The 22,917-nt window shown below is 39.9% G+C and overlaps 1 protein-coding gene across 3 annotated transcripts in view; it reads left to right on the plus strand.

Moving 5' to 3' along the window:
- The window catches only part of TECRL (trans-2,3-enoyl-CoA reductase like), a 72,383-nt gene extending 64,072 nt beyond the window's left edge, over window positions 1–8,311 (plus strand). For 2 of the 3 annotated variants that reach the window (XM_068402552.1, XM_068402551.1), the window contains exons 9-12: window positions 3,147–3,204; window positions 4,532–4,617; window positions 5,058–5,103; window positions 6,534–8,311. In XM_068402552.1, the coding sequence (XP_068258653.1) occupies window positions 3,147–3,204; window positions 4,532–4,617; window positions 5,058–5,103; window positions 6,534–6,661 (318 nt within the window). In that variant the 3' untranslated portion in view covers window positions 6,662–8,311. Of the gene's footprint in view, window positions 1–3,146; window positions 3,205–4,531; window positions 4,650–5,057; window positions 5,104–6,533 lie in introns of all 3 variants that reach the window. The other variant, XM_068402553.1, reaches the window with a different exon arrangement.
- The last annotated feature ends 14,606 nt before the right edge of the window (window positions 8,312–22,917 follow it).

A 22,917-nucleotide genomic window follows, 5' to 3' on the forward strand; every position in this document is an offset into this window, starting at 1 on the left:
CATATAGTGAGACAGAGGGTCAGTAAGAAATTCTCACATGGAAATGTATATTTTCTTCTGTCCTCTGTGGGCATTGCACTTGGAAATGCTGAGCCTTGACTTACCCAAGCAAGCATAGGTCAGTAGCCAAAGCAGTCAGCTTCTTTGGAGATCAGATACAGATCAGTTTCCAGAAATATAACAGGAAGAAGGGACAGTAACATATCTAGGCTCCTTCAGGCAAACACTATTCGGAAAACCATTCAAAGCATTCCTTAGCGATACTGAAATGCTTTCATAAATCAGGACCCTTAAAAATCACAGTTTTGGCAGTGTTTGTCTCTGGGGGTTGGCCATGCAGTTCTCAGCTTTTCCTGCCCTGACAAGGTATAGCAAAGACAAGCAAAATACTCGTGAAGTTCACGCACTCAATGAGTATCTACAGCCAAAAGCAATAATCCTGCATTGCGGAGACAGGAGGTTGTGGCAGCAGCAGGCAGTGATGCGGCCAGAGCCTTACTGTCTGTGCCCTTCCCAAGCTCAGGGGTTACTTGAAACCAAGCAAACCGCTTGCCAGAATATTCAATGCTACTAGTAAAACTAGTCCTCATCAAAATCCCTGCATAGAAAAAGCCTCCTTTTCTAATGAAACATACTTCCTCTCATCAATGTAACATGCCCTGCTATAGCTTTTATGGAAAATGCTGCCATCAAGAAAAGAGATTAATCCTGTTGGGAGTATTTGCTATAAAATATGGCCATCCCCTTCAGTTCTGCATCAGCACCTGGTCTGCGGTCTGAATTCTTGCAGCTCTTTTGAGAACTTCCTGCCCATGGCAAATCAAAACCTTTCCCTTTCAGACCTTTTTCTGGCAGGTTCCCAGACAATGATTTTTAAAAGAGCAACATACAAAATAAAATAATTTGAAGCTGTTTTCACAGCTTTCTAAAACATGTAAATAAAATATTTGGAAGATTTCTTTTTTTTCCCCTTGTCTTTATTACGTATCCTGATTTAAGTGTATACATCTGCAGCTGCTGTAAACAACAGTACTTACTAATTTGAAGAGTGCCAGCAGGCCCTTCTGAAAGGTCCTTATTTTTAGAGAAATTACTCTAAGCTTTGCAGGGATGTTTTTCTCATAGGGTACACATGGAATACAAAGAGGGGGAATAGTACGTAGACTTCAATATTTTATCATCATAAATATGGTAAGCCTTTTTTCTGCTGTTCCCTTCTGCCCAATATTTTATATCTGAGACACTGACTAGGGCCTAGCTTACATGTAGCAGTACTTCTTGATATAGAGCATTAGCAGCCACATTTCTAAAGAGGGACATAAAAGCTAATTACAGCAGAATGCAGCTGCAGAGTCAAAGGTAAGCCAATAGAAATCCCTGCAGAAATGCCCTTTGCTTGTTTTACTAAGAATTGATTACCGAATTAGTAAGTGTTAACTATAGTGTGTGAATCCCTCTTGTTCCACAATAGTATGGGATTGCATATTTCAGTATGTATAGTGTTTCACAAAAACACTTTTAACTTTGAAACCTCTTTCTTTAAAATAATACTAATCAGAAACAATCACGTTCCTAGCTCATAACTGGAAGTACGTAAATTAAAATTACTTCTATAGCTATGGCTAGAATTATAGCTTCTGATATGATATTTTATAATAGAATTTCCTTTTCTGGCTATTTAGTGTTTTACATCTGGTGTTTATGATAGATGACAGCCAGTTAGTTGTAATTAAAAAGCATAAAAAGACTGCAGGATTTGACCCATGACTACATATCTATGCAGAATAACAGCTTTGCTAATAGAACTGATTTAAACTTTCCTAACAAAACCCACAGAAACCTCTCTGCCAAAAAGGGGAAGATTCTTCGGCAGTGCTATCTACAATGTTCTTTCAGATAATGGCACATTTCAATATAAAATGAAGTTACATATTCATTTCAAATAGTTTTAATTGAAGTTTGTTATGGATGACTCAGAACTGACTTTAAAAAAATTACAATCCTATCTATTTTTTTCTGTATTAATTTTGTGACTTTACACTTTTAAAACCTGTCACTAGGTTTTAGCACTCTTCCTTTCTATTTTAATTTATTAATTTTTTTCCAGCCTTGCAAAATTTAGAATGAAAAATTATATAAGAAAATACTTCTTAACACTGCATTTTTTCAATTTGAGAGGAGAAATAAGTCTTCAAATAGAGAAGTGTATAAAAAAGTTAAATTCAGTCTGAGATTGAGATGTATACGGCATTTTGGTTTTCTTCATAAAGCAGGGAAAAATGAAAAACATAAAATGAGATCATTGTACTGATAGGCTTTCTTTTTCAGGAATTGAAACTGGTTTTCCTACCAGTTCCCACTTTAAATACAGGTATAATTGATTTTGATTCTACAGTAGTCGATGAACTACTGAAAGCCACGAGCAAATGTGAAATCACCTTGTACTACATGCTGTATAACCAAGTGGGGAGACATGGTGCCTCTTCCAAACATTTAAAACATCTAAAAGACCAAGTTTGAGAGGTTGGTTAGGGCTGGAAATGGCATAACCGGAGAGTAGCAGAATGAGGAATAATACTGGCTCCCTTCATTTATCAGTTCCCCACTACTATCCATTTGACCAGTCTGCCCTTCAGAGAACCGCTGCCTGTTTATTCACCCTATTTTTTCTTCCTGTATGAGTTATCTATAGAACTGGTTACTGTGCTCTGTAACAGGCATAACAAAGGTGTTAGCTGAACACCTTTGAAAGAGTGTGTAGGAAGAGGTTAGGCACATTAACTCATGACATCTTTACGAAAGCAGTGGTCAACTTTTCACCTGCTTCTTTGCAGGCTGGATTAAATCCAAATCCTGACAATGATGTTCAGTTCAGAAATGTATCTTGCTAAATTTCTTAGGCCCCAGGGAGCCTCTCTGATCTCCCTAGACCAAAGCATGAAACGTGGGCTTTCACCACAGTGCTCACTAGACACTTGTGCGTCTGACAAAGATCACAGAATGTATCACTGGAAAGTCATTTTGGAGTACATATTTTCTGGATACAGAGACTAAGCTGTAATGGAGGGATTCTGGTTATGCATTGCAACGGAGTTACCACAGCATTTTAAGCATACAACTGAAAATATGTTTTTAATATCTTGCAGATGTGTGAAGCTGGAAATCACTTCATCAACGTAGCTTTAGCTCATGAAAATCATGCAGGTCTGTCTTTGTTTCCTGTTTATTTAAGACTGAAGTGTGCTTAACCTATCCATCTTCTGCTAGTGTACAGTAATTTATGTATTTACATCCATGAAATAAAGAAAGATGAAGTAGGTACCACGCCATCGGTATAATATCTTCAAAATAAATGTGGTGGCAAGGAAACATTAGCAAGACTGTTGTTGTTCCAAAGCTTATAGCATATAAGATAGATATATCTATCTTAATTATACACAACTGCAATTTAAATATGGATTTAAGAATGGAAGTTCTCTAAAGCATCCTGATGACTGACAACAGAGGATTCAATTTTAAATAAGTTTCAAAAACTTTTAAACTAGATTGCAGAGTTTTTAGATACGTGCATCTCATCCAAAGATACACACACACATATATACAAATACACAGATAGACTCATGAATACCTGCGCAGGCATCAGTGTATATGTATGCTCTTAAAAGTCTGGTCCAAGCATGGGTTTTCAAGGTCTTTTGTACCATGAGAATAAAAGTTATAGTATATATAGTAGAAATTAAAATATATTTTCACATAATAATAGTATAATTTTGCACTATAACACACTATTCCAGAAAATACTTCACCATGGTATGATCAGCTTCACACACTGAAGTCAGTTTCTATTCCAGAAAGCTTTTTGATGTGCTGTGGTAAGGCAGGTGCTTATGTTATGTGTTGAAAGGGGCCTAATTCAGTTTAAAAGCAGCAAGAGTGAAATAATTCATCAGAGTTCTGAATGCCTACAAGTATTAAAGATAGCATTGTTGCCAGAACTTAAAATGAGGTGTTGCATGTGTGGCATTTTGTGTGAGCATTAACAGCAGCTCTAGAGAGTCATGCTGTTAGCTCTGGAGTTGTTTTCCTGTGCTACCCTGGGATGAAGGATGAGGATGTGAGAAGGGACAGGTTCACATTCCTGAGTCAGGCTGAATAAGATAGAGCTGCATACTTTATATCCCAGAAGAGTGCCCTTAGCCCTCACCTGCCAGCTAGTCGACATTAAACTACTTGTCTCTCTCTTCCTCTGAACAAAGGTTGCATCCTTTGAACATGCCAGACCTTTCCTTTCCTACATGGCTCACTAAGCAGTATCCTCACTAGGATAAATACAGCTTTTGCTGTCTCAAAAGATTTCCTTGAAACTTTTTTAGCAAGTTGTACTCCGGGAGCATTGGCCAAGGGAATGGCTGTTACATAGGCAAGTTGTGATAAAGCTCAGTTCCTCTCCTTGTATTGAAACTGGTTTTGTCTGTTTCAGCTTTTTTTCCTTCTTTTTTTTTTTTTTTCTTTTTTATTTCCTTTCATAAAGGAAGTAAAGGCTGTTTTCCAAGTCCAACCTACAACCCCTTCACATGGCTCTTCTTGCTGGTATCCTGTCCCAACTATACCTATGAGGTACATGACTTTCTTCTGCTTATACGCAAAGGGTAGGTGGTTACTGTGTTTCAGTCTTTGCCTGCAGAAAATCTGCAATGCCTCCATGCAGTTCCCTCTGCACATCAATCGTTATGCTTTGTATGCCAGAGTCTCCTTGCTGCCACAAATGTTTCTCCACCAGACCCTTCTCTTTCCTCACATCAATATCATGACTTTTGTGTTTATTCCCCTCCACTATAGACTCCCCAGTGATCCAAGATTTACCACCCATTTCTTCACCCCCATTGAAGACACTGGGGGGGGGGGTCTCTTTCTAGCTATTTTTCCTCTCCTGTTTCCAGCACAAGTATCATGCTCTTCTTCCAGGGGGAGCTATTGGAGAAATGGTCAGTTTTGAAGACTTGCCCTTTTCTTTTACATGAAGTATGCAATTAACAGTGCCTTTTTCTTTGCAACAGATTGGGTCTTGGATTAGTTTCACAGTGATGACACAAACCCTGCCAGGTAAGAAACAGAATGAAGATAGCCTCTAAATTGTTTTTTGCAGAACTGAATTCTGGAAATTTAAAATTTGCCAAAATTTTATGGCATATGAAATATTGCCACCAAATCCCCTTTGTGACATGACTGTATAAGTCAGTATTCATTTACAGTCAATCATTTTTGATATAGGAAAGGTTATTTGCATTGTTAACCTGGAATAATAATAATAATAATCTTTCCTCTAATAGGAAGAGGAAAACAGATGTACTTAGCACTTCAAAAGAGGAAAGACACATACATTCCTGGTAGCATGTCCCCGTTTGGTTATATCAGGCATCCAGCTCGTAACAGCAGCCTGCTTACTAGCATTTCCAACTCTTACTCAGTACTTTCCTGCGTCCTTAGAGACCTAAATGCCCATACAAATATGGTCCCTGGGACAGAGCTCTCCAGAACATTCACTTTTTAGTTATTTTTCCATTCCAAAACAGAAACCTGTAAAAGCTACTTGCAAAAAGTAGCCCCACATAGCTTACAAATGAAAAAGAAAGGAATTTCAGAAGTGGGTTAAACTGCATCACACAAAAATTAAACTCTTAATTTTGTTTGAAAAGTTACAACGTTTTTTGTGATTTAGGTTCTGATATGGAAATGATCTGAAAGTTTGGGGACACTGTAGGGCTGCATTTACAAGGGCAGGGAGCAGCAACATATGCAGCACACTCATCTTTGCGGTAGTTGTTCCAAACATAACTTGACCAGATGCCAAATGAATGTTTCTGATCCCCCATCTCATTTTAAGAAAGAAAGGATAACGAATTTCCAAAAAGCACCTCTAAAAGTGTTCCCCTTTAGATGCTACTCAGCCCAAAGGGAGAGGTACCCGAGAGACCACTTTCTGGCTCCTGACAACCACAGAAGAGGCCTGGGCATCTGTAGTTGTTAGGCTTTGTGAGATCTCGCTGCCAGGCAGCTAAATCTGTTCGTGCACCTACTGCCTATTTGCTCCAGGGCTAAGCTCTCTCTCCTTGAGACAGGAAATTACAGCACAGCTCCCAGTTATGGTTGCGAGCCAGAGGTAAAAACAAAGAAGTGTTATAGTCAAAAAGCAAACCAGAAAAATAGTCGAGAGAGGCCGTAAGTAATTCTGTGTTGAGACAGCACCATGCCCAAGGAAGCCTTGTGATTTATGGTGAAGTCACAGGTGATACAGGATGTGTCTAACAGATGTGAACATCATCTGTGTGAATTCTGATGTGGAGGTTGAGCCTCAGGCTATGGTATATAAGCAACTGCAAGGCTGAGAGCAAGGGCAGAGTTACCTTGTCTCTGCCCACACAAGAAACAGCAGACTTTTCCATAAACCCTCTTATATTCACAGAAACAGATGCTGAAAGAAGACACATGATCTCTTTATTTATCTCTTTTTCTTACCTCTTTTTCCTTGGCAGTTGGCATTTTTGCTTTCCTGATGGTCATCCAGATGTCTCTCTGGGCCCAAAAGAAACACAAGCTGTACCTGAAGAGATTTCACCCAGAGGTGCGGAGAAAGGCAGCTATGATTCCTATCATCTTCTAAGCTCTTCACAAGAGTTGGAGCCTAAGCGTACTGCTCAAGAGCTAACTCAGAGTAAATGAGACATTTCATTCAGTAACCAAAGTGGATCAGAGGAAGAACTACTGGATATGTTTTTCAGAAAATTAACAGTTCAAGAAGAAGAGCTTTTAATTAAGTGAAAAAATGTAGCTCTTGAATTCTTGGTTCCTCTAAAAGATATAATTTAATTAGGTTTTCTGTAATGGAGCTAATTGGGAAGGGACAAGAAAATTGCTTATATTGAATGTTAGGCTAGATATTTATCTGGTATAAATGGACACAGATACTGTTAGAATTAATGAATACAGCTCATCTGCATGCATTCAGGTCTGCTGATTTTAAGGTTCAGTGTTAGATGCTGACAAGAGTCTTGGATTTTTGCATCAGAAGATGTGTCATAGCCTTATTTTTATTAAACTGCACAGAAACAGCACGTTCTGGCTCAGCTCCTCTAAAGCATCACATCAAAGAATGACCGCTATGCTATTAACACAGTTTAGTCTAGTTTTACAAGGTTTTTCTTTCTTTCTTTTTCTTTAATTGAATCTCATAGCAAATTGTTCAATACAAATTGGCTTAAGTTGATCACTGCAGAGAGGTCTGACTTTCTTTTATTTTCTGGTAGGCAGATCAGCCCCACGATCCCAGGAGGGGACTGTTTGTGGGGTGCTTCCCATGTTGCTACTAATTTGCTGCATGGCCTTGGGTACATCATTTAAGTTCATCCTCATTTCTCACACTGAACAATTCTGGAAATAGTAGCAGACTTTCTGGACTTACAAGCATGTTAAGATCCCCTTATCTGGATGTAGTCAGGCACTGAACACCATTCACTTTACTTGTATCAAGCACTGTGAAATCCTTGGGCACAAGGTGAACCAGAGTACAGCTTGTTATTGAAAAGGAAAGCGATCCTGCCAAATGTATTTCAGTCCATATCTGAACTACCTCAGATAGACACTACTGAAAGGCTTCAGCTCCCCTTCAGTTTCGTCAGGCTCTATCTGCTACTTTGCTTTCCAGGACATTACTTTTTAAGGGATTCTCTGGGCTTGTTATTCAAGTCCTGAACACTCTATTTAGCCCCATATGCAAATCAGTGGCACCCATGTCATGCAGAAGCACAATTTTTAGCAATTTTAGTTACAGAGAGCAAAAGAACCAGAACTGCTTCAGCAAGTATTGAGATATGGGGAGTAAGGGCATGAAGTCCAGTTTTCATTCTTTTTCTGTTGCACATTTATCAATGTGTTTTGGCTCCCTTAGGCTGGTGAAAAAGCTTGCCTAAAGAACTTTAATCATTAGAGAAACACTGAAGTACACAAGCAAGGCAGGCAGTCTGTCTCCTAAAGGCGCTGTTATCTTTGCGCCAGCTCAACTATTCTAACAAAGTTAATTTGCCCGGTAAATTGGGTTCATACCCCTCTTCTAATGTCTAACTTGCAACACATCCTATTAGCCACTGTAACTCAATTTCATGTTGGTAATGTAAATAAATCACTTTCCATATTTTTAACTTGTAAGCTGTGAACACCTAGAATTTTTTATTCCTCTCCATGGAAAAATGGAGTCACAGTGAATGTTCAGTTCTCTAACTCAGACTGCTAATAAAGATCTATTTTTGGAAAAGTATTTTCTGTACTCTTTAGTCACCTATACCTAACAACAGTATTTTTGAAATCCATTTTTTTTTCCAGCCAGTGTCAGATGTGTGAGTCAAGACTGTTGTCTATTTTTTTAATCCAGCTACTGGGCTTGTTTTCATTTCATGTTTATAAAATGTCTCATTTTAGTAATCTTCAAGTGCAGAATAGTTCATGTGGGAGGGTTACTTGCCAAAATTACTTACTTATCCATTAGTCTTTTGATTACAATGGCTGCAGCTTTAAGACTGTTCAAAGCATGTTTCCAGAGTGATTCCAATTGCTAGGAGCATGGTTCCTATTCAACAGTTAGCTTAGGCAAAGGAAGTACTTCAGAAATTGTTTACCCTCCTGCTGGAGGTTGGTCATTCAGTACATGGAATGGGGGGGAAAAGGGTTTTGGCTCCTGTAGTAAATGACTAAAGTTTAAAAATAGGGTAGGAGCAAACACTAGGTAAGAACAAATGAAGATATGCTACAGAAGGCTGTCTCATATAAACATGGCAGCTATTTTGAGATTCACCAATGGGGTGGTGACCAACTAAAATTGCTTTGAACAGTGTTAAATGGCTTCACAAATAACAATAAATCCAACTTCCTGCACCTTCACAGATCTTTCTGTATTACTCTGCCCTCTCTGATTTTTCAGGGCAAGTTCCATATGATTAGAACAGGTAAGTTAACTTCCTGGCATAGGGGGCATGTTTTGCTTTAAAACAAAAAGTATATAAAAATGGTCAGTCTTGATAAACACTTTGGTGGCCTTGCTTTTGAAAAAAAAAAAACCCACAAAAAAACCCCAAGCAAACAAAAAAAAAAACAGGCAAAAATTAAATATCACTAGAGAAAAAATTGTGATCAACAGTGATTTTAGCCACAAGCACCATTCACCTTTTGAACCAAAACAATTGTTTCCACACAAACATTTTCATGGGAAAGTTTGTCATGACTGTTCTGATTACTTGGGGAAAAAAGTGCCTTTTCGAGCTCTAAATATACTGGTATTTCTTGTATTAGGAGCTGATGAGGAAGTAAATGGTTAACTGCAAATTAAATGGCAATATTTTCTCTTAAGCACAGACCTAACTTTTTCAGAGACATCAGTAGAAGCAAGGCCACACTACTACCCCAATGTCATCATGTTTCAAGGTCAAAGGGAATGAGTCAACCTCCAACACGCAGCTCAGGTAGTTGCTCCCCACTTTGACCACTCTTAATATGGAGCTGCTTCACAGGCATTGTTAAGGATGTCACTATTTCAATGCATTGGATGTACTTGTGTCCACGGAAAAGGGAAAATAATCAGGACAATGTGAATTACATTTTGCAATCCTGCTTCTCCATAAGGGTCATGAAATCCACTACTTGCTACAAAACCCAATTTGTCCCTTTGAGCTAAATCAATTTCTGATGCCATTTTCCTCAGTTTTGTCATCTGGAAATGTAACAGACTGCAGGGCAGTGAATCCACTCCCTGTGGTGCCCTGCTCTTGCCTTTGCTCCCAGGGTCAGCCTGAGCTGCCTTGTGGCATCTGTCAGCCCCAAAGCTTTCCTAACAGCTGGTAGAGGCAAATTATGGAATTTGTCACAGAAGCCAGAAGGCAGCAGCACCATACAACAGAAAAATGGAGTGTTTGAAGATGGAGACACATTCTGGTTAGACCTGAGGAGCTGGTGCCATCACTGGCACAGTTAGGCCCCCATATACAGGGGCAATTCCTGCTCAACACTCTTCAGAAGCTAAGCCATCTAGGCCAACAGATCACAAATAAGGCAAGATACAGAGACATCGGGCCTACTAGGCAGCAGTTATGGCAGGCACTGTGTAAAAGTACTGACGGGTCCTTCCTAGCCTGCCCAATAAGGACTGTGCAAACGACATTGCTCGACCTGTGGGCTCAAAGCGTTTCTCAAAATAATCTCTCCCTGGTCCACCTGGAGAGACTGCTCAACATCCAGGTCCCTCCATCTTTACCCTGCAGCTTGCAACTGGGGTTCTGCTTTGATCTTCCAGATGGACAAGTCTCATCTTTCCTGTAGTATTCCCAAGACTTTCAAATTCAGGAGCCTAAAGTTAAGCCTTCAGATACACAGCTCTGCATTTTTATGGCCTGCTCTTGCCATGAAATGCCAACCTGGAAAAGAGCAGGCACCAGCTCAGGCTTCCTGGTGGTGCAGGAAGACATTGTGATGGGGAACTAAAATGTCAGATGCTCCTGTACACAACTTGGCAGCCTATATTTACATCCCCAGTTTGAAAAAGCCTTTAAGACCCAGCCATATGCTTGTCTTATAAGATGGTTACCACTTCTTTGCAGCTGACAGAACTGAAAATTATCTCAGTGATTTCATCTTTCCATAAGGAAAGTAGAGCTCGAAAGAACACTGAAAGCAGAAGTGATTAAAGGCAGATTGTCATCCTTTTTTAAAGATGCTATTATCATCAAAATATCTTGTACTTTCCATTGTTTTGTATAAAGAAAGTGACTCTAAATTGTCTTTTATCACACTAGGATCTGAGATAAAGCAGCCTGATATCAAAGTAGTACTCTGAAAGAGAGCCTGCAGTGATAGCTAAATATAATAAAATAAAAATCACTGAATGTGAAGACTTCTAAAGCATACTTTCAGAGGAAGAAATCTATAGGAAAGCCAGAGCCTATTTATCTATTTATAGCTTTAACGAGTGCTGGTGAACTAAAAATTAATTCAAACCATAAAGAATTTTCCAGCAAGCTAATATTTTCCACATGATGCTTTATTGGCTTCCCTTTTCTATATTTTCCTAGGCACAAGTTTTGTCTTCAAGTGATATTCCCTGTCATTAACATTCATGAAAGCTTTTAGAAAAATGCACTGTATGCCTGTTTTAGTGTTCCAGAGATAAATGTAAATGAACCGTTGTGCTGTCATTGCATACAGATTAGTATCTACATGAATAATATTTTATTATGAAAAGCCTGGTTTATAATAGGTGAGTGTATAAAGGCTGCTGTATAGCTACAATTGAAGGCAATTTTCACAACACACATGTTAAGCATCATGGAAGAATGTTTATTTTAATGGTCTCTGCACATCTTCAACCATATGTGACTTAAACATACAACTCTTTCTGCAGGTATCAGAACCAAGAGCCAAGCTGTCCCGGGCCTTTATCATGGTCCTGGTTTTGGTTATTTATTTGTCTAGCACACCAGAGACTGGCTCTCACCCAGCTCTGCCCTGTGAGGATATCTAAGAAAACATTTCCTTGTCCATCTTGTCCGATTGGACAAGCAGTTGTCCAGGTGAGGAGTGTCAGTCACTGCGTAACTGATATAATCTGAACTAAATCTCCTTGCCATGTAATAGTCAGTCTAAAACCTCTTTACCAAAGAAAAAGACAAGTTAATGCGTCCTGAAATAGGTGTGCTTAGATTTAAAAAAAAAAAATCTACCACATATTAACACCTCCACAATACCCAGTCTTCTAAGGTACACCTGCTTTTATCTAACTTCTAAAGTCTTTGAAGACTGAGGAATCAAGTAAGAGGAAATCATTTATAGTTAAAAGAAATATGATAAAGGTATTCAATAATACTAATTAATTCCTTATTTAAAAAAGCAAACTTCATATCTTTTGTCAAAGAAATCTGATTGTTAGCCAGCTTCCTCCTAATGCACAGTATTATTCCTGTGAAAAAGTAATATAGCTCTGCCAGTGATCCCTTTTATTGTTCTGAATACCTGGCCATACTCAATAAGGAAGGCTTTTGTTTTAAAATTACAGATTTCACCATTTGGGGTTTCTTTTAAAGCACTACAGGACAGACTCCAAAGAAAACAGACCACGTCAAACATTTTCTCTTATTCATACTGAAAATTTGATGAGTTTTCAGTTGACTGGTGAAACATTGTGACACAAAGTTACAAAACAAACAAATTTTTAAAAAGATAGTCCTCTCCCCAATATAAGAATAGAAAAAAAAGGTACTTTTTGTCTTTTCTATTGATAATATGAGGCCATTTCCCAGGTTCAAGGGCATCCTTGCAGAAGGAAACATTGATTAGAGAGCAGGAAGGACCGGAATGTGGTCACAGTGTGCTTTCAGGGATTAACAGCTATGTCTTTTTGGAAAGAAATTTCACTCTTTCTGACAACTGAGCTTGACAGAAATGGATTAAAGATGACACTTCTCCAATATTGTATCTAATGAAAACCAAAGTACCTGTTCTTAAGCCAACAGGGAATATTTGTCACATATACAAACACTGTATTCTTCCACCCTCTGGTTTACATCATCTTTTTGCAGAAGGTGCTTTGCATTGGGACCTGTATGACTTTCATTCTAACTCTTAATTATTTACCTATTAGAGCTTTGTTATACGCAGTGATGTCACAGGAAAACCAGCTGTTGATTTCAAAACACTAAGGATGAAGAATCTATATGTACACTGTTAACTAATTTCAACCCTGTTGCCCCATACATTCGTGATTATTTTACTGCCATTTTTAGATGTGCTTCCAATTGCCATGTGAAGCATGATGCCACATTCAGAAACATGTCAAACATCCCACTTTAATCCAGTTGCAGAGCACAGTGCTAAATCTAGGAGCAGTGAATTGCAATAATCTGCACTACCTGATCCCTAAATTCAAAACGACTCTCCTTGCTTCCTTTGCTCCTAACCTCTGCAGAGTTGAAGCTATTCAGGGACTTCTCGCTGCAAAAATACAGGTGTAATTCTTCGAGGTTTGCAACAGTATCTTACTATTAAACCATAAATCTGTAACAATAGAACCTGCAACACTCTCATGTACATGTTTGAGATGTTTTCTTATTCAGAAGGCCTTAGCAGGCAAAAGGAAGACAGATATTGGGCTTATATGGATACAGGGATAAAGTGAACAGGGCTGTACTAATCTGTGAGCTGGTGTCTTGTCGGGGGCTCAGTGCCTTGGGCACCTATCCCAGGAGAGGGCAGTGCAATAAATATTTACTGCAATCCAATAAAGGCAATGCTGATCTTGATTATAGTTCTGAAATTAAATAAACAGGTAATCTATTCTGATCACATGCAAATATTTGCTGGAAGTTGTACCTCAAATATTTTTGCACTTGGTTTGGAAATATAAATTTTAGAATAATTCTCACTCGTGCACTATAAGCACATGATGGACTTGCACAGAGTAGTGCAAGTTCCACAGGGAATTACTTCATGCCCCGTTATGATTTATAGTTACTTGTCTTCATTTTTTCCTCAGGGAAAGTAAGTGCTTTTCCTAACAGAGAAGTGGTGGCAAATTTTCCTGCCCTTACAAACTGCAATACCAAATCCTTAGGGCAGACATAAGACTTTGACTGAGTGTGTCCAAGTGTGTGAGCTTCACAGAGTGAATTCAGGAATCATTCACAGATAGGGGATAACAGTCTCCATGGACTGCCCTGCTCCAGTGCTGATGGGCCTGAGCCCACAATGGACCAAAGCTCATTTCAGCCACTGCTTCTCCCTCTCAGAGTCCCTTTGCCCATGGGCGATGGCCCAGGCCAGCAGTTTCAGCACACAAGTCCTCTTTGAACAGCTCAAAAGCTGAAGTGTCACAAGCCGGCCACAGATGTGCTAGGAGATGTGCTGCAGGTGCAAGGCCAGGATGGTGAAGCCAGACGCAAGATGGGCTTAGCCATCTAAATAAGCAATCTGCCAAACAGTTTTTCGTCCTTGAGCAAGTCACTGATGTTTGCTTCTCATCCTTTAGGCAACTCTTGTGGTCCTTCCCAGCCCGTGCTTTGTTAAGGCACACATCTGACTCGCTCTCAGTGGCAGAGGACTGCTCAGACCAACAGAAATGAGCACAGCAGCCACTGCCTTCAAACACTTAGAAAAATGACTACTTTAATTTACTGGCAAAGAGGTTATATAAGAGCACTAAATCTGGGCATGTGCAACAGGCAATATGGGGCAATCTTGTATACTGCGTTTCTGGGGCCTCAGGACTGCAGATGCATATATCATCCAAAAGGAATATCTCAGCAAGAAAAGGAAATACCTCACATAATCACACTGTCGTGTTGTAATTATATGTGAATAATGCATTATAAAACATGTTGACAAGATCCCCACTTCTCAGCACCCCTTCGACCGCTCACTTTTCAGATATCAGTGAGCAAACAGAAATAAAATCAAATCCTTCAGTGCCCACAAATATACGGTTGACATACTCAATCAGTAGGCAGTTACAAAGAGAGAAAAACTGCAGGAGTTTCCTTACTGGAGATAAGGGTGGGGGGGGAAACAAAGTTTCCACATTCAGCAGAGAAAATAAAACTGATTCATTGCTTACAGTGCAAGGAGATGAGCACCTCCAGCAGAAATTAAGGGCACAAACAAGGTCACGACACATAAAAATTTCAGGCAGCAATAGACAGCACTGGCTAAACAGACTGACATTTTAACTGCAATTGTTGATAAAACAGTCACATTAAGAGGCAGGCTGAAAGATGGTCAAAAGGTTAAGCCAGGCAGGTAGAGAAAACATAAATAACATCTTCTGCCACAACAAATGTCTGCAGATGGGGCTTCTCCTGCTGCTGTCCTGATGGGGAGAAGGATGGAAAACTCAGGGCAAGTAGGGATCCTGATGCCTTGATCTCAGGCAAGCCCTGTAGGACTTTCCAGTTGAAGCCAACGAAGGTTAATGGCGTGAAAAAAATCATGCCTGGTATTTCTATTACTTCTAGAGCTTCTAATGAATTTCCCCATGACGTTTTCTCTCCATCTCAATTTCTTTCATCCCCAGAGGATATACTATATGCCTTTATGTTGCAGCAAAATATTCTACAGCTACAAGAAATGAAAGCCATCTGTTCTTTGAAAGTAAAGTGTCTCAGCTAGGATTTTTTGTTGAGGTTTTTTTTTTTTTTTTTTTTGCTTTTTTCTAATTAATACAACTAATCTATCAGCTTGCTTGCATTTCACACACAGCTGAAACATTAAGCATTTCAGCATAAGCTAGGAGAGAAGGTTCAATCAATCCAAAATCACTGTTTTTTTTCCTTCTAATTTTTGATTCACAGAAAATGTTGAATATTTATGTTTACATCAGGAATCGAAAAGTACTACTTCCCACTGGGGACCCACCCCAGCACATCAGGAATCGAAATGTACTACTTCCCACTGGGGACCCACCCCACCTCTCCAAATCTCCTTTTAGGAACAAGTTGCTCACAGTACTTCTTTCCCTCAAACCAAGCATCACTTCATTGCTAATTACTGTAAATTACAAGTGCAAGGGACAGCGTTCCCTTGTTTTCAGAGAAAGAACCAGCTGGGCTGAACACTGCAAACTGGAAAATATGATGTTTGATTTCCCCAGCAGAAACATCCTCTGACTGCTCTGTACATGGGAGTGAACCAAACCTGATGCTTCAGACCACTGAAAAGTCAAAAGCAGCAGCAGGAGGATTCAGCATGCTGCCAAGGGGGAAAAAATGTAGCTGGAAAGCTCTGACCTTTTCTTTAACGAATGTAACATGGGGTAAGAGTATGAGGGGGAAAAAAGACTGTATCATAACTGCGACTTATTGTACACCCAAATTTTTGCTCTGAAAATGGGCTACCCTTACACTTAAAATGGGAATGTAGACATGGGGCCAGTGTCCAGGTTGTTCCATCTATGGGATGGATGGGGGAGAGAAATGAGTGAGATGCAGGCTGCCTCTCTCCTTACCCCCAACTGGTGTGATGGAGTTTGCCACTAGCATGGGCTCACTGTCCAGGGCCCAGGAGGAAGCAGACGGTCTGACGGAACAGAGGGTCTCTGAGACCCGCTGGCTCTCAGGGGTAACCGGGTGGTGTGATGGGTCACGCATTTCCCCACGCCTTGCTTGGGTCTCCAGCCCCAAGAGGCTTCTCATAGTGTCACCAGTTTGCATGGCTCCAAAGCAGCCTCAGGGCAAGAAGGGTCAAAGTCACCAGAGACACCAAATTGTCCCTTTACTGACCTCTTAGCAAGCCTTATTGCTCTGAGTGAGCTAATATCCTTGAAGTTCTGACCTGTCCCTCACGTCCCCCTGCCCTCAATGGTGCCACAGCGCATTCCTCCAAAACAAAAGCTGCCCACAGTTGCAGATGGCCATTGTAATCTCCCTGAGTGACATAAGTAAAATAGCTGGATTCAAGCAGACTAATGATCTACTCTAGGATGCTTGGTTATGATGCATTGAAAAGAACAGCTGGTTGTCAGCAACATATTTACCAGGAATTTAAAAGACAACAACAGCCATATAATCCAGAGGATTTAATGACAGAGTGGAATGAATGCTGAATAAATTCTCCTTTTGATAAACTCACAAACATTTGGGGGGGGGGTGCAACAGTGATTTATATTCTTTTGGGGAAAATAAACAAATTAAGGATTTCACGGTCTTGTAGAGACCAGATTTTGTAAATGTGAATTTCTGTGTACTTTCAGATTAACCTTTTCTCTCTTGGTATTAGAGGGAAACAAAACATGGAATTTTCAAATTGCAAGACGCTCCAGATTTTTGATATTTAGTTCGCTTGTAATTCTGCCCTCCCTAAATCAAGTGAGAAAAAATTGTTGCACACTCAAAATGTACTGTGGAACAGAGTTTCGAATCTGGTCTATAGTGAAACCATGAAATGACCATACAAAAATTTGACCTTTGTGGATGTCAAAAGTGTTTGAGTAAAAAGTTTAGTTTTCATAGTCAAAATATTTACTTGCAACATGGTAGAATCAGTGCAATTCACAGTGCAGAGTGTGACAGTTGCTTTTCAAAATGACTTATCATCCAAATTAATAAAAATAGGCAGTACTATTGATGGGTAAAATGAAACTATTAAAAAAAAGTGCTCTGTCTGAATTCTGCTGTTGGATATCTTCCCATAAAGTTTTCAGATGTCAACAAAAGCATTTTCCAACAAAAATCATTCCAGAAAATGGCTTTTGGATGTCTCCAAGGAAAGTGCCGATAACTGAAGGTACAAAGGGTGTGAGTCTCTGGCCCTACCTGCTCTCAGGCATTGGACCTGTTCTCCCCAGTCCTATATTTCTATACTTTCCAAAGACACAGCGACAGGCAGCATGACATAGCCTTACCTGGCTGCAGCAGCAGCAATGCACAGAGCACTGTCAGTTCTCAGCTCATCAATCCCAAGCATGCAGAAGTTGCTCCCTCCATGTGCACCCTCCAGTAATGCAAACCATGAAGTTCGAGACTGGAAAGAAGCACCTTGGTAAGTCAGAGTTTAGGGAGCTGGTGATGCATTGTGAATCATGGTCAGCATATCAGATGGCTCCAACCCAGAAGTAAGACATCTCTCTCTCTCCTGTCCCACCCTGTGGGTGCTGGCAGGATTTGAAGCACATCCCATATGGACTCCCTGACCAGATCAGGCTCTCGGGAGAACTTCCCCTTCTGCACATGTGACTTGGTGCAGGGGATGGCACTGCCCAGACAGCTCTCAGGGGCCTATATGGGGCAGGAAGCCCCAGATACATAACCTCACAGATCAGACATTGATGAAATGCTGGCAGGACTCTCAGACACGATCAATAGGTAGAGGATCCTGCTATTTACTGGCAAAATATTTTTCTTATTTCTTAACATAAGATGTTGCGGTCTTTTGCTGAAGGCCTTCCTGAAGTGCAGCTCCTTTCATCCTTCCTCATCATCAGACACAAACCTTCAGCTTACAGTACAGACATGCAGTACTTTTGCTGTGCTGTCATTGCTACCACTGTGCTGAAGGTAGTTATTCTGTACCCTAACTACTACCAGCATTGTTATTAATCTGCATTACATGAGCGTTCAGAGCTCTCTGATTGCTATCCTGAGCCAAGACAGAGACACATACTTAATCCCAAATAGACTGCAAGCCCCACACAAATCAATGGGTCAAGACTTCTGCAGCCCTCAGTACCTGACATTTAACACTGAAAGTGGTATTAAAACTCTTCCCCTGTTCACAGTATTCAGCTATGTGCAAAGGCCATTCTTTTAGCATTGGCAAAAAGTTCATGAACTCAGTAGGGTAATAGTATTGCAAGGTCACGAAGGTGCCTATTTCTCTTTCTGTTGGATGCTGAAGGAAGTAATGATCTATATTTCCTATCATGTGCTCTGTTCCCCTGAACAGCTCACAGCCTCCTCCTTTTTCCATACTTGGACCCATTGTTGCTTATTAGTTGCTACATTAGCACCTGAAGCAAAGATCAAGACATCATTGTGCTAGATGCTGTAAGCAAAAATAAAAAGGAAAACAATCCCTGCTCATATCCGAGCATGAGGGGAGGCAACAAATACTACAAGGTATGAAGGCGATATGTCTTGAGTTGTGAAGGGTGATGTGGGAAGAAAAAATCCTTTTATTTTCATTATTATTTATATCCTTTTATCCTTTTATTTTCATTACCAAACTCATTTGAGATAAAGTGGGAGAATGATAATTTCCTGGAGGGGAAATGAACTTTGTACAGCAAAGTCTGTGCTGCCAAAAGCAAAAGATAAGAATGACCTTTGCTTTTAATGTATTTGTCTTTCCATATCGATTCAAAGACAGTGAACCCAGCCTATCAGCACTGTTGGTCTAACACTAAAAGTCAATTTGATTTAACCATACTTGTTGGCAATGCAAACTACCTGCCTATCACTCAATTAGTAAAGAGACATTAGCTCAGGTGTTGCCTAGAATCTAGCTGCTCCCTCGCCTTTGTAATGTATCCGTGATTCTACTTTAATTCAGTGTTCTGTAATCACCTGCGTTTAAATTAATCCAGGGTTGTCAAAAGCGTATGGGATCAAATGAAAATGCAAAATTTAAAATACAAATAATCATTGAAGGTAGATTTTAACTGCTAATGCTGTATCATTACAGCAAAGTTGATTTACAGAAGCATTAAAACAAGTGTTATTAAGAGAAAATGAGGCATTTGTCAATGAGTTTTTAGTGTCATTGACGGTCTCAGAATAAACACACTTGCAATATTTTGACTAAAGCAAGCTCATTCAAAGGCTTTTACTGGCATATCAGCATCTCGTTAGACTTTGAGGATGGTTCAGATCTTCGTTCCTTAACTAACAAAGGAAGAAATCAAATTCCAGTAAGAATGGTGCAAAACTGTGGAAGTATATTATTTTCTGTTGCATACACACCTTGAGATAAAAGTACTCAGAATAGAAAGATCAGCCTTTTTGCCAGAAAGTATAAAACTTAATTTCCATGGTCCCAAAAGGAAATATGAGCCAAATTCTGATATCCCCAGCCATTACTGAAGAATTTTTGATTATATTAATTACCCATTATGTTTTATAGGGCTATTTCTTCAATGAGAATGCACCTGCTGAGATTACAGGTCTGTCTCCAGCATCATAAAGATAAAACAAGCTGCTAGTGAATATCACGGATGGGTATACATTGATCTTGAGAGCATTTTTTTGAATATTCAGTTGCAGGAGGAAACTTCTGAAAAACCAATCTGAGTTGTTTGCAGAGTTCTTAAAAAAAAATGTACTCCTCTGTCTCTTCTCCTCCAAACATCTATAGTGTCTTGTACATATGGATATCTCAGTACACAAACACGCTTGGGAAACCCCACCTACTGCACACTATGCCAAGAAGGGCAGAGAGATTTCCCCTTGCATGGACAGACATCTGGATTTTGCTCCCAAATACTGGTGCATCAGAGGTACCCTTCCTGGACCTTCCTGTTTTATCCTCTACCGCCTCTCCCTCTGCCTCCCAGCACAAATCCTTGCATTTCCCACCCTCTTTAATACAATGCTTCTGGACAGAGCTGCCTCAAAAAGATGGCATTGCTGCAGTACACTGCAGGGGGACTTTCTTATCACAGAAAAGCACGTTCAAAAATTAATGCCTAGTTCTGGCTTCTCACATTTTGGTGTTCCTAATAAAAGCTCATGTTACACCCAGACTACCTCCCTGCTGAACCTTACAAATGGAAATGTGATGATGTCAGAGAAAGGCTCGTGAGAACATGAAAGATTTCGGTTACAGCTCTGGGTAACCTGGTCCAGAGCAGAGCACAAGGCTATGGCCATGCTGCATCACACGAAAGGCCCATCTGACCCAGCATCTTGTCTTCAAAGACATCTAGAAAGGATGACAGAGGAGGAACACAGTGATAAAACCATTGCATACGCCTCAGGACTGTGACTCAGCAGGTGAATCTACGTGGGCAGAAGCAGACAGGCTCAGTATGCAATCCAAAGAGTTGAAATCAAAATATTTCTGGAGTAGAAAACACATAATAGCAACAGCACATAGGTGCAGGCAAATACACTCTGCTTAAAAGAATCTGCATCTTGCAGGCTACAGTTGATATATATCTGTCCAATTCAGAGTACAGCAAGAGAAACAGACTGTGGTCCTATTTGTGGTCTTACACCTATCTACCTGCTGTTAACCAAGATATATACTCCTAACCGTTGTATACATTCATTACAATACAAAGCTCTCCTACTACTATGCCGGAATGTGTGAAGAGGAACTACATGTTTTTTTTCCCAAATGGTTTGCACTCATGCTAAGTTATATTTATAGGTCCTAATTGTCTTGTGCCAAGTAGACAGTGCTGGCAACCCCATTTATTGAAGTCCACACGTGATGAGATAGAGACAGGCTATGAGAGTGCCCTTCTAGTTGGATTACAGATAGGGTGAGACAAAAGAAAAGTGCATGAAGACTCAGGTAATGAGAACAAGTGCTCCAAGTTATAAAAGACTGCAATATAAATACAATTGTGCTGAAACGCATGTTGAGCAGGCTTTGCCCTGCCACTGCAAGTGCCATCCCTTTTTGGCTGAGGAAGGGCTCTGTGCCTTATTGCTGAATATAAAGTTAATCAAAGAACTAACTGAGCTTGGTCAGCTTGGTCTTTTGAGTCTTTTCTTATGGATTAACTTTTATCTGACCTAAGAGAAGACATGAAGAAGGCTGTAAACGGTAAGGAGGTGATAAGCCTAGTATGTGAGAGGAATGATAGTCATATGGCATATTTGTGAAGAAAAAGTTTCGTTCTAGGAAGGAATATGACAGAGCCACGTACCTTTTAAAGTCCTATAACTCACATGGCACTAGAAATCTTTCTTGTGGTGTTTTGCCTTCTCTACTGTTCGTTTGTCTAACTGGGTTTGTAGCTTTTCTAGCCTCTTTGCAACAAATCAGTACCCCATGGGAATGAGACACTGTATCTGTAACTGAAACTGAAGACTATACTTCTGAAAAATTATTTCAAGGAGAAAAACATAGGTATCCATGTGAAATTAAAAATCTGCATATATAACATTTACATGAAGAAAAAAAATATGACAGAAAGGGCCCAGCAGTAATAAAGGCTGTGCAGAAGAAGGATGATTTATTAAAGATGCCGTTAAAAGTGAACTTGCATTATTGGATGTAAGCTTCGAAATTAAGGCACATGATTAAGTTATATGGAAAACCAGCAATGAGTTACAGTTCCTGACACTTTCGTGCTATTTTTTTCTCTGAGACTAATATGGAGAACAAAAATTGTTCTCTACTTCAGAGCAATTATTTTATCTTTTAAAATGGTTTTAGAGAGCACAAATTCTGCAATCGTCTTAGCTCATACTGATAATGATGAGGAAGCTAAACAGAATTTCATGCTTTCTAAAATGTAAATATAAGGAGGTATTCTTTTCTTTTTCCAGTGATCATCCTGTGCTGCATTTGCCTTCCTTTTGACTGTCTAAATAATATTCTCTTGATGACAAAGAAAGTGTTCATGGGAACTCCCAGCGCATAGTTAAAGAGGAAGAAACTATCTTATTGAATGCACAGCAGCCAGGATTCAAAGGGAAAAAGATAAAAATTGAAGGTGCTCCCTGGCTGTAGGATTTTTGCTCATCTCTGCTATGAGACAAGAGTTACTGACCAGGAAATACATGGCTAGTGTACAGTTCAGAGTCTGGTGTTAGGGTACACACATTCACTTTTGAAGGCTGATACGAAATAGGTCACTTACGGTGACCCCGATCCCCTCCTCCCAGGAGAGAAGACTATTATTTCCCACATAAGACAACCTGGGAAGAACCTGACTGAAGTTCATGGGACAGTTCTTGCCAGGTCTGTGCAAAAATATAAACCCAACACGGCATAGGTGCAGGATGATCAAAGAAACGGCAAGTTTGTCTCTCATGAGTGAACTGTTTGTCTTACTTAGCTTAGTAAAGCCGAGGCCGAGAGAGATCTGATTGAGCTCTATAAATACATTGGGGTAAGAATCAGGGAGCCAGAAGAGCAATTTAAGCTAAAGAGCAATGTTGGCACGAGAACAAATGAGCATTAATTGGCATGAATAAATTTTGGCTGGAAAGCTGAGGGTAATTTCTAGCTATTTGAGGAGCGATTTCCTGGAACAGCCTTCCAGTGGGGGAATAAAAAGCAAAAATAAACAAAAAAAGGAAAAACAACAAATACCAAGGAGATTTAAGGTAGAGGCTGATGCATGCCTGACTGGGGTGAGACAGCATGGCCATCTGTGACAGCAGAGACAGAATTTAAATGATCCTTTCCTGCCCTACTTTTCCACATTCATTTTCTTGGTGG

This window comes from Nyctibius grandis, chromosome 6 (assembly GCF_013368605.1).
Source record: "Nyctibius grandis isolate bNycGra1 chromosome 6, bNycGra1.pri, whole genome shotgun sequence".
Classification (NCBI taxonomy): Eukaryota; Metazoa; Chordata; class Aves; order Nyctibiiformes; family Nyctibiidae; genus Nyctibius; species Nyctibius grandis.